Raw genomic sequence first — 11,645 nt, 5'->3', positions numbered from 1 at the left:
CTGTTTCTTCTTCTGAATGAGGACAGGAAGTGTCATAAAGACATAAAATGACTTAAAGGATAAATGAACTGATGAAGAAGTAAATGGGAAAGAAACATAAAAGGTTTTCAGCCAGTCAGATGGAAGATGCATGCAGAACATTTCCACCAGAAGCTGGCTTCATCCGTCCAGCTGGGGGGAGGTGAGTGGGCGGGGCTTAGCGGAAGAGGCGGAGTCAACTTCCGGCGGGCGGCCAGACATCCGGCGGCAGGGGAGCCCCCTTCAAGGGATGGATCCCAGACATCCCAAAAAGGGGGCTCTCACTGGGGCTCTCTGAAGAAGTCCATGAGGTCATTAGCACTGTCCAGCTTTTACCAGGTGCTGCTTGGTCCCGAGCGGCGCCAGAAGGCTGCATAGTCCGCCGCGGCCATCATTTGGTGAAATCCTTCTCTCAGGGTTGGGTGGCAGGACACGGATGCGGACTCCAGAGGTGTAAGGCAAAGACTGGGTTTATTCACAAACAAAACGCTAACAAAAACTGTCATGAAAATGAAAGGGGAGCCTGGGAACTAAATACTAAACTGGGAGTGATTGGTGAATGAGTGCAGCTGGGGACAATGAAAACAGGAAGGAGCTTTACCCCTCAGACGCCCTGATATATGCTCCCAGGAACAGGAAGAAGGAGTTTTACCCCTCAGACGCCCTGATATATGCTCCCAGGAACAGGAAGAAGGAGTTTTACCCCTCAGACGCCCTGATATATGCTCCCAGGAACAGGAAGAAGGAGTTTTACACCTCAGACGCCCTGATATATGCTCCCAGGAACAGGAAGAAGGACTTTTACACCTCAGACGTCCTGATATATGCTCCCAGGAACAGGAAGAAGGAGTTTTACACCTCAGACGCCCTGATATATGCTCCCAGGAACAGGAAGAAGGAGTCTCATGGCTCCTCCCCCTGCTGCCCGGCTCCTCCCCCTGCTGCCCGGCTCCTCCCCCTGCTGCCCGGCTCCTCCCCCTGCTGCCCGGCTCCTCCCCCTGACTCATCGCCCTCCCCCCCATCAGAGCGTCGGCAGCCTGCCTCACTGTGTCTGTGTGTCTGTCTGCAGCATGGCGTCTCTCGGCCTCCTGCTGCTCAGCGCCGCTCTCATCCACACCGCTCAGGTAAGAACGCTGTTTACCTTCCGTCCGCCATCATGTTACATCATCTGTCTGTGGGTTTCATTCGGCTGATCGGGTTTATTGATCCGATCGTCTGTGAGAGAGAGAGATATCTTTCTGAGGACAGGGTTGGATTTTAAACATTCTGTCTGAGGGTCCGGCCCTGGTTTGAAGTTATTACCAGGTTCGGGTCCAGTTCAGGACCAGAACCGGGTCCAGTTCAGGACCAGAACCGGGTCCAGTTCAGGACCAGAACCAGTTCAAACGGCACACAGAGCTGCAGCTGAGTGCCTGCGGTCCTCACAGAGATAGCAGGGTAAACATGAGAGTGTGTGTGTGGGGGGGGAAGCTGCGACTGAAGGAAAATCTCATCTCATCTGCTGTCACCATGGCGACAGGAGACAGTAACCCAGGGCAACAGCAGGTCTCCTGACACACAATGACGCTGCGTATGTTTGTGCTTGTTTTTATGGCCTCATGGGGACCGTTTCTGGTGGAATCACCCACCTTATGGGGACCAGTTGGCTTCATTGGGACCAAAGCCCGGTCCAGATGAGGCAGAACACTGTTCTGAGGTTCTGGTTCTGGATCGGGCTGTACAAAATGAATTCAAAGTCCTCATAAGGCTAGCTGCTCAGGCTTCTGGGTGTGTGTGTGTGTGTGTGGTGTTGTTCAGTATTTCTGAGAACAGAGACCGGCTGACGGAACTTTATTAACCCCTGAAAGTAAAAAGCTCCAGAACCAGAACCAGAACCAACTGGACCTCATTTAACAGCTCAGAGACCAGGAGCTCAAACAGAACCAGAACCAACTGGACCTCATTAACGGGTCAGAGACCAGGAGCTCAAACAGAACCAGAACCAACTGGACCTCATTTAACGGGTCAGAGACCAGGAGCTCAAACAGAACCAGAACCAACTGGACCTCATTTAACGGGTCAGAGACCAGGAGCTCAAACAGAACCAGAACCAGAACCAACTGGACCTCATTTAACGGGTCAGAGACCAGGAGCTCAAACAGAACCAGAACCAACTGGACCTCATTTAACGGGTCAGAGACCAGGAGCTCAAACAGAACCAGAACCAACTGGACCTCATTTAACAGCTCAGAGACCAGGAGCTCAAACAGAACCAGAACCAACTGGACCTCATTTAACGGGTCAGAGACCAGGAGCTCAAACAGAACCAGAACCAACTGGACCTCATTTAACGGGTCAGAGACCAGGAGCTCAAACAGAACCAGAACCAGAACCAACTGGACCTCATTTAACGGGTCAGAGACCAGGAGCTCAAACAGAACCAGAACCAGAACCAACTGGACCTCATTTAACGGGTCAGAGACCAGGAGCTCAAACAGAACCAGAACCAGAACCAACTGGACCTCATTTAACGGGTCAGAGACCAGGAGCTCAAACAGAACCAGAACCAGAACCAACTGGACCTCATTTAACGGGTCAGAGACCAGGAGCTCAAACAGAACCAGAACCAACTGGACCTCATTAACGGGTCAGAGACCAGGAGCTCAAACAGAACCAGAACCAACTGGACCTCATTTAACGGCTCAGAGACCAGGAGCTCAAACAGAACCAGAACCAACTGGACCTCATTTAACGGGTCAGAGACCAGGAGCTCAAACAGAACCAGAACCAACTGGACCTCATTTAACGGGTCAGAGACCAGGAGCTCAAACAGAACCAGAACCAACTGGACCTCATTTAACAGCTCAGAGACCAGGAGCTCAACCTGGTCAAAGACGATTGTTTCTTTTATAATAAAATCAATGCGGCGCTCAAAGGAGAGTTCAGACATAGTTCATGCTCTGGGACTGTTTGTTATTAATCTTTTCATTGTTTTGGCACCAGACTCTAAAGAGTTCTGGATTTGTGATGCATCAGAACCAAAGATGTAGATAACGAGGATAAAGCTGTCTCAGCATAAAGACGAACAGAACAATTTGAGCACATTTTTCAGCCTCATTTAACAGATTCAGTTCAGTTGTATTTATGTAACATCGTGAGTCGTGATGAGTCATGGTGAGTCATCATGAGTTAAACCCAAAGTAAAGCTCTGACCTGCTTTCACATCAGTCCTACAGACCCACATCTGTTTTCAGTTCTATCATCCACCAGATGTTTGTCTCTTATGTTTTATTCATTGTGTTTATGGTTTCCTGCCCCCTCCGTCAGCGTTTAAAGGGCTCGTGTTTGACTTCCTGTTGGCATCTTCTGATGCAGCCTCACATGTTTCACACTAGGGATGGGAATTGATAAGATTTTTACGATTCCAATTCCATTTTTGATTCTGCTTAACGATTCGGTTCTTTGTCGGTTCCCTTATCGATTCTCATTTGGAGAAAAAGGACAACAAACCGGTCGATTAGCATCAACTTTGTTTAGTTTAGAAGTAACACGAGTCATGACCTCACAAACCCAACAACGGTGAGGTCCACATTGGTCTATCCTGGCCTGGGTAAGTTAACTCTTCCTGCTCTGGTGAAAGGAGAAGCTGGAGGTAGAGGTGAACTGGGGGTAGTACCACCAGCCTCTGGCTCTGAGCCACTCAGGCTCTGTCTCTCATGATTTCATCTAAATGTAATGCCTGAGAAGGCATTCATTTAACCTTAACCGTTACTAACAGCAGCTTTTACAATCAGGCAAATGGTGCTAACATGATAGGCAGTGTTAGTTAGTTAGTTAGATACCTGCAGTGTTAGCCGAGGACATGCTAACGTTGCTAACGTTGCTGGGTTCAGATTCACCAACGTTAATCATTCATTCATAGTTATTGCATGTTGGTAGTATTTCATCCCTTTGGTGAAATATTCACTTTGCAAGTTGCCCTGTTGTCGTCTTTTTTAGGGATGTGTAACCAAACTTTCGAGCGTTTGTACCGCTTGGGCGCCATGTTTACTGTTGGCTGCGCTGGACTCGCCACGCAACGCTGCGTGGTGACGTCATTCACGCCCGCAGGAATCGATAAGGGAATCGTTTGCGAAATCGCCAAAACGATTCCAAGGAACCGAAACACTGGGAACCGGTTCTCAACAAGAACCGGTTCTCGATTCCCATCCCTACTTCACACTCTCACAGCTCCTGTGAAAGTCTGTGGGTACCTCACAGGTGAGTTCAGTCAGGTGTGATCTCTGATGGAGCTCCAGACTGATGTAGAGTCCTAACTGAAGCGCTGATGTCAGCAGAACACTGAAGCCCAGAGAGGGATGCTCACTGCCGCCTCCTCTTCATCACTCAGCAGGACAGACACGACCCCCCCAGCTGCAGTCAGAGGGATATTATCCTCATAAATCACTGAAACCTCTCAGCAGGAAATTAAAGCTGCCGCATCAGGACCAACCCGAATCATTCTGCTGCTCAGTAACATCCTCCTGGAGCTTCGTGTTCGAGACACTGCTGCTCCAAATCAGTTCTGTCCAAATGTAACTGGATTTCATCCTGTTGCTGTGGTCGTTAAACATAACCGACACCTTTAACCACAGGACAGAACATTCAGCCCACATTTACAAGAAAGAAAGTCAGGAAAATTATCAGAAGCAAAGACAAAAAAAAAACATGATTTAAATGTCCTCATGAGAATGGTAGAAACATTCCAAAAGGGCCTCATGTTCTGTTGTTGTTTCAGAGCCTCCTACACATCCCCTCCAGCAGCACAAACATGATTATTACAGATGAAATATTCAATAAGATCATTTACAGTAATGACAGCAGATAAGAGCAGTTTGGGGTTCCTCAGGGGTCCATCCTTGGCCCCCTGTGATTCATCAGTTATCAAATCAAATCAATTTATATAGCACATTTCATGTACAAAACAATTCAAAGTGCTTCACATAAAATAAAAGCATTGCAGCAGGGAGTGGAAGAAGCATTAAAAATACATAAAAGAATATAAAGAGAAACAAATAAAATCATTTAAATTAATTTAAAAACAAGCAACAGTGCAGATAAGTTCGAAGATATTGTGCAGATTTCACATGAGAACAGAAATGTCTTTAACCTGGATTTAAAAATACAATGGTAGCATTAAGCTGCTTTTTGTTTCTAATGCAGCTGATTGATGATGTAATGTCTGTATCATGAGTCACATGACCAGAAGTTGTGTTGAGCTGCAGTACCAGGAGTGACCACAGACTGAGTGGAGGCGCTGTGTCACATCTATTTCTCTTTGGCTCAGTCTCTTCCTGCAGGTCGTGGTGTGGGGCGTGGCCTAGATGTCTCAGTGGGCGGAGTCCGACGCCAGCGCAGAGACCTCCGTAACCTCCTGCCTTATGAGGACCAGATGATGTCATATCCTGGTGTGCAGGCAGGGGGCGGAGCCAACGACATGTACTACCTATCAGAGGACTGGAGGGGGAGGGGCTTGGACCAGGCACTGCAGCGATTGGTTGAGAGAGACCAGAGGAGGGAGCAGGAGGAGGAGCAGCGAGCAGGTCGGAGCAAAGTTTCCTCAGAATTATGTAACCGCGTAATAATCCCAAAAATATTCTTTCTCAGAACATCAAGAATATTTCTATATTTTTTTTATTAATTTCTCCTTTTTCTGAATTTTTCTTCTGGAAATATGTAAATCTTTAAATATATTTATATTTTATATATGCAGTTTGTTTATTATAATGAAAATATTTTTGTAATAAATACAGTTTTCTTAGTTTTATATAGTTAACAAGACGAAGCAGCCGTGATGTTTGAGGACTTTTTAAAAAGATCGCCATCATGAACGAATTGGATTATTTTATGAATAATTATGTTTACAACTAATTGAATTCCAATTGGCTTGAATTGGACAACAAATGTCATCTCAAGGCACTTGAGATGACATTTGTTGTATTTGGCGCTATATAAATAAAATGAATTGAATGTGTGTGCGCAGCCTACCTGGCGGCTCTGCTCCGCCTCCTGAGCGAGGCGGAGAGCGCGGGATTGGTCGGTCCGGGCGACGTGGAGGTGGTGGAGGAGGAGGAGGAGGATGAAGACGACCAGGGGCCCCCGGGGGACTTCCAGGACGCCGCTGTGGCGGACTACGATGAGACGGGGCGGGGCATGAGCATGGCGAGGCCTCGGCCCGCCTGGAGGGGCCCGGCGGAGCCCCAGCTGACCCAGGCGCTGCTGGACAGGTGAGTCTGCTCAGGTGTTCCTCAGCCAGAGGCTGGAGGCTGGGTGCTAACAGGAGCTAACAGGTGCTAACAGGAGGCCTGTGGCCCTCAGGATGGAGCCTCAGCTGGTCCAGAACCTGCTGGAGAGAGCCGGGCCGACGGGACGGGCGCCATCAGGACTGAGCCGGGACCAGGACGCACTCAGGTGAGCCCACCTGCCCAGAACAGGTCCACCGAGCGCCAGCACCCAGGGGTCGCCTGGTTAGGATGCCTCCTGGGAGGAGGGCCCGGGTCAGAACCAGAACTCTCTGGAAGTAAATGAAAAATAAATGAAAACATGTATAAAATTTTTATAAAAATATATTAAAAAAAAATTAAATTTATAAAAATTTATTAAAAAATTTATATAAAAAAAAAAAAAAAATTAAATTTAAAAAAAATGTAAAACTTTTATAAAAAAATTATAAAAATGTATTAATAAAACAATTAATGAAAAATAAATGAAAAATGTTCTTCTGAAAGTTTTAGAGCGCAGCGATCGTCCCGGTTCAACGGAGAATATCAATAATAATAATTATTTATTATTATTATTAGAGCGTTAACAGAACCAGAAACCATTCCAGATTCTGTGAGATTACACCAAGTTCAACAGCTACAGAACTTTCAGTCCATCGAGCACCGAGAAGCTAAAAACAAAGCAAAATATTAGTATTAAAATCTCAATTTACAATTTAAAAACACTTCATTAGGACACGTACAACAACAAACCTTTAACATTGCAAATTAAACTTATATATCAAACCCCACACGAGTCTTTGAACACTTCGCTTCGCCTTATTTAAACTAAAATACGACCAAACACAGTAAAAACTCACTCGTGCTTCTTTGCTCTGCCTCCTTTGTGCTTCCCAGGTGAATGAGGCAAACACAGGTGTGAGGCAAACACAGGTGTGGGGCAAACACAGGTGTGGGGCAAACACAGGTGTGGGGCAAACACAGGTGTGGGGCAAACACAGGTGTGGGGCAAACACAGGTGTGGGGCAAACACAGGTGTGGGGCAAACACAGGTGTGGGGCAATTAAGCCCATTTATACCTATGTGGGTGTACCCGGAACCTGAATAAAGCATAACCAGTCAGACCAGAGCAGGTCGATCAGGATACAGGACGCGAGAAAAGTGGTCAAACCAACAGTGTCGGGATCATTTCTGTCTCAGGCTGGAAAGTTTAACCTTTTTACAGCCAGAGTGATGTCATCACCGCGCTGCTGATGTCATCACACGCTGCTGATGTCATCACACGCTGCTGATGTCATCACCGCCCTGCTGATGTCATCACACGCTGCTGATGTCATCACACGCTGCTGATGTCATCACCGCCCTGCTGATGTCATCACACGCTGCTGATGTCATCACACGCTGCTGATGTCATCACACGCTGCTGATGTCATCACACGCTGCTGATGTCATCACAGGAGGAGTCAGAACTCCGATAGCTGACATGCTACACGAGTTCAGATGAAACAGCCGTTTGGTTTGATTACTAAGGAGAGTTTGCGATGGAAGTGCACCTTTTAATCCCATGTACCCGAACACATTTACCAAAGAAGTTCATTTACAAACCGGATTCCAAAAAAGTTGGGACACCAAACAAATTGTGAATAAAAACTGAATGCAATGATGTGGAGGCGCCAACATCTAACTTTTTATTCAGAATGGAACACAGATCACAGATCAAAAGTTTAAACTGAGAGAATGTATCGTTTTAAGGGAAAATGTGTTGTTTCCAAATTTCATGGCGTCAACAAATTCCAAAAAAGTTGGGACGAGGCCACTGTGGCATCCCCCCTTCTTCTTACAACACTCAACAGACGTCTGGGGACAGAGGAGACCAGTTTAGAAATAGGAATGCTCTCCCATTCATGTCTCATACAGGCCTCTAACTGTTCAATCATCTGGGGCCTTCTTTGTCGCACCTTCCTCTTTATGACGCACCAAATGTTCTCTGTAGGTGAAAGATCTGGACAGCAGGCGGCCATGTCAGTCCCCGGGTCCTTCTCCTACGTAGCCATGATGCTGTGCTTGCTGCAGAAGGTGGTCTGGCAGGGTCTTCCCTGAAAGAGATGATGTCTAGATGGGAGCATATGTTGTTGTAGAACCTGAACATAGTTCTCTGCATTAATGGCTTTCCAGACATGCAAGCTGCGCATGCCACAAGCACTCATGCAACCCCATCAGTGATGCAGGCTTCTGAACGGAGCGTTGATGGCTACTTGGGTTATCCTCGTCCTCTCTGGTCCGGATGACATGGCGTCCCAGTGTTCCATAAAGAACTTCAAATCGTGACTCATCTGACCGCAGAACAGTCTTCCATTTTAATGAGCCCTGGCCTTCCCCTCTGCACTAGCTTTCTGCGCAACAATGGTGGAACTGGTGATCCTCTTACCATCTTGGCTTCTGAAGGCCCGTTTATGGTCTGAAACCAGGTCGTCTGCGTGTGTCGCAGTTAACGCAGACATGCCCCCCCCCCCTTACGCAGACACTCTGGTGCACCTCCCCAAAACTGTAACTCACCGCAGACATCGCCGCAGGGAGGAGAGAAAGGAGGCCTCTGATTGGTCAACTCTACATCCGCTCTACACTATGCGTGTTTCCGGTTTGCTAACCGGCTAACGGTGACGCTAACCGTGCTAACCGTGCTAACCGTGACGATTCTTTCCCTCTCTGCCAGCTCCAGTAGTAGCAATATTTCTTCTATTTCTAGATCGATCAGCTGCATCTCAATCAAAGTGCGCATTCGTCCAGTCGCCATTGTTGTTGAATGACCTCAGTAACCGTAACACCCACAATCCTAGCTTGTTGGTGATTGTCCCTCTTGCGTTGTGGCGCAGACCGCGCTTCAAAAGTGGGCATAAATCAAAAATAACTGCGTCGTGTCTGCCACACACTGCTGCCAGAGTATACACGGGGCTTTAGAGGCACTGACACTCTGAGAAGCTCTTTTTATACCCAATCAGTGTTAATTGGTCTTCCAGCTGTTCGTTATATGCTCAATTTCTTTTTTCCAGCCACTTATTGCTACTTGTCCCAACTTTTTGGGGATTTGTTGACACTGTGAACTTTTGAATCAATATATTTTCCTTTAAAAAGTTACATTTACTCAGATGACAGATCAAAAGTTTAATCTATGTTCTATTACGAATAAAATATTGACATTTGCCATCTCCACATCATTGCATTCAGTTTTTATTCACAATTTGTTTAGTGTCCCAACTTTTTTGGAATCCGCTTTGTAATTTATTTGTTCATTTCAGTCTGACGTCTCCTCGCTGTCTGACATGTAACTGAATGGAAACAGGAGATGTTTTATATCTCTCTGACTGCACATGCTCAGTAAGGTTCCGTCTGGAGGAAGCATCGCTTCACCTCTGCAGAAATTTAGAACAAAACATTTCTGCAGAGGTTTTATGTAAAACCGTAAATTTGAACCAACAGAAGTTTGATTTCGTTAACCTGGACCCAGGCTAACAGCTCTCTGCTCAGCTCTAAGACTATCCGGGCAGACAGAGACCGCAGACAGAGACTGCAGACAGAGACCGCAGACAGAGACCGCAGACAGAGACCGCAGACAGAGACCGCAGACAGAGACCGAAGACAGAGACCGCAGACAGAGACCGCAGACAGAGACCGCAGACAGAGACCGCAGACAGAGACCGCAGACAGAGACCGCAGACAGAGACCGCAGACAGAGACCGCAGACAGAGACCGAAGACAGAGACCGCAGACAGAGACCGCAGACAGAGACCGCAGACAGAGACCGCAGACAGAGACCGCAGACAGAGACCGCAGACAGAGACCGCAGACAGAGACTGCAGACAGAGACCGCAGACAGAGACCGCAGACAGAGACCGCAGACAGAGACTGGAGACAGAGCGGTAACTGGAAAGGAGGAGGATCACACAGCTGGTTACCAACAGATGCTGTAATCCTGGACCTGGAGTCTCTGCAGCCCAGATGTTGCACAGCTGGCTGTGAGCTTCCATGTTGTCTGCTGAGAGAGTTCACCTGAGTTACCTGCTGACGCTGCGTGTGACATCTGCGTGTGACATCATCATCAGCTGAGCTGTTGCTAAGCAACAGAAACAGCCCCTTCCTCTCTGCTGCACTTCAGCTGGTTTATGTTTTACCCTGTTCTCTGTAGCAGCTGATCTTTGGTAATAATTACTCCTGCAGGGATATAATTCACCTTCAGGGGTTAATAAAGTTTTATTGAACTGAATCTAATCTAATTCCCGTGTCTCCTCTGCAGGCGGATGGTTGCTAGGATACTGTCCAGCATCGGGCCTAATGGCGCCCTGGGGATGGTCTCTGGTCGCAGAGCAAAGCGGGACCTCAAAGAGGCCGAGCCCGTTGGCTCCGCCCACAGGAGGAGCCGCCGCTCCCTGGATGAGGCGGCGCCTCCGTCTCCCAGCGACGACCCCCCCCTGCTCAGGGTGAAGAGGCTGGAGGAGGAGGAGCCGGAGGAGCTCCGCCCCCACGTCACCGGGCTGCAGAGGATGAAACGCGTCGAAGACATGGTGGCCGGCGGCGTGGAAGAACTGCATCATGGGAGTCGCAGACGCCGCAGGAGAGCCGCCCCGAACTACGACCCACAGATGCTGATCGATCAGATTCTGGAGTACATGAGGGAGTGAGAGGAAGGGTGGAGGAAAGGTGGAGGAAAGATGGAGGAAGGGTGGAGGAAAGATGGAGGAAAGGTGGAGGAAGGGTGGAGGAAAGATGGAGGAAAGGTGGAGGAAAGGTGGAGGAAAGGTGGAGGAAAGATGGAGGAGGAAAGATGGAGGAGGAAAGGAGGAGGAAAGATGGAGGAAAGGTGGAGGAAAGGTGGAGGAAAGATGGAGGAAAGGTGGAGGAGGAAAGATGGAGGAAAGGTGGAGGAAAGGTGGAGGATGGAATTCGTTGTGTTTTTGTAAAACTTTTCTGTTTCTGCTGCTTTTGTGAAGTTTGACCTGATGAGCTGTTTGTTGTAGAAATGAGGAAGAACGAGGACGCTGACACTACATTACCCATGAGCCTCAGCGGGCATTTTGGCACAACTTCAGCTGTGAAACCAAAGTCTAATATCAGCTCTTTAAAGATAAACGTGTAACTGTCCCGGCCCTATTAGTTAACTCCTCCCACTCCTCTGCTTCCCTTTATGAGAATGGACACGTGACGACCAGCATCTGTAACCACGGCGACAGCTCCTGAGCTCTGTGATTGGTCGCTTCTCCTTGTGTTCCTGTACTTCAGCTTGTTGCTGTGATGACTCGTCTGTCTGGTGAACCTTTGATTTATGTCACAATATGAAATAAAGTCTCTGCTCCAACAAACGAGCTTTCACTTCCTGGTGGAAACTTTACAAAC

At 47.8% G+C, this 11,645-nt stretch overlaps 1 protein-coding gene across 2 annotated transcripts; it reads left to right on the top strand.

Annotated features, from left to right (window-relative positions):
- The first annotated feature begins 1,039 nt into the window (after positions 1 to 1,039).
- pcsk1nl (proprotein convertase subtilisin/kexin type 1 inhibitor, like) lies at positions 1,040 to 11,611 on the top strand. 2 transcript variants are annotated; one of them, XM_075475863.1, is made up of 7 exons: positions 1,040 to 1,142; positions 5,324 to 5,579; positions 6,020 to 6,263; positions 6,355 to 6,447; positions 10,549 to 10,996; positions 11,063 to 11,112; positions 11,160 to 11,611. In XM_075475863.1, exons 1-5 carry the CDS (start codon positions 1,089 to 1,091, stop codon positions 10,931 to 10,933), a joined length of 1,032 nt encoding a protein of 343 aa, XP_075331978.1. In that variant the 5' UTR covers positions 1,040 to 1,088; the 3' UTR covers positions 10,934 to 10,996; positions 11,063 to 11,112; positions 11,160 to 11,611. The 2 variants fall into 2 exon arrangements, with proteins under 2 accessions (XP_075331978.1, XP_075331977.1); XM_075475862.1 differs by lacking the exon at positions 11,063 to 11,112 and having other exon boundaries at positions 10,549 to 11,029.
- The last annotated feature ends 34 nt before the right edge of the window (positions 11,612 to 11,645 follow it).

This window comes from Odontesthes bonariensis, chromosome 10 (genome assembly GCF_027942865.1).
Source record: "Odontesthes bonariensis isolate fOdoBon6 chromosome 10, fOdoBon6.hap1, whole genome shotgun sequence".
NCBI classification, from domain to species: Eukaryota; Metazoa; Chordata; class Actinopteri; order Atheriniformes; family Atherinopsidae; genus Odontesthes; species Odontesthes bonariensis.
This window is presented reverse-complemented; position numbering and strand designations above follow the sequence as displayed.

Bases quoted from the DNA above. Each gene is read 5' to 3' on its own strand.
- pcsk1nl (XM_075475863.1), top strand. From the start codon at position 1,089: ATGGCGTCTCTCGGCCTCCTGCTGCTCAGCGCCGCTCTCATCCACACC. The intron at 5,580-6,019 runs GTCGGAGCAAAG...GTGTGTGCGCAG, and splicing joins GGAGGAGGAGCAGCGAGCAG to CCTACCTGGCGGCTCTGCTC. The intron at 6,448-10,548 runs GTGAGCCCACCT...TCTCCTCTGCAG, and splicing joins CGGGACCAGGACGCACTCAG to GCGGATGGTTGCTAGGATAC.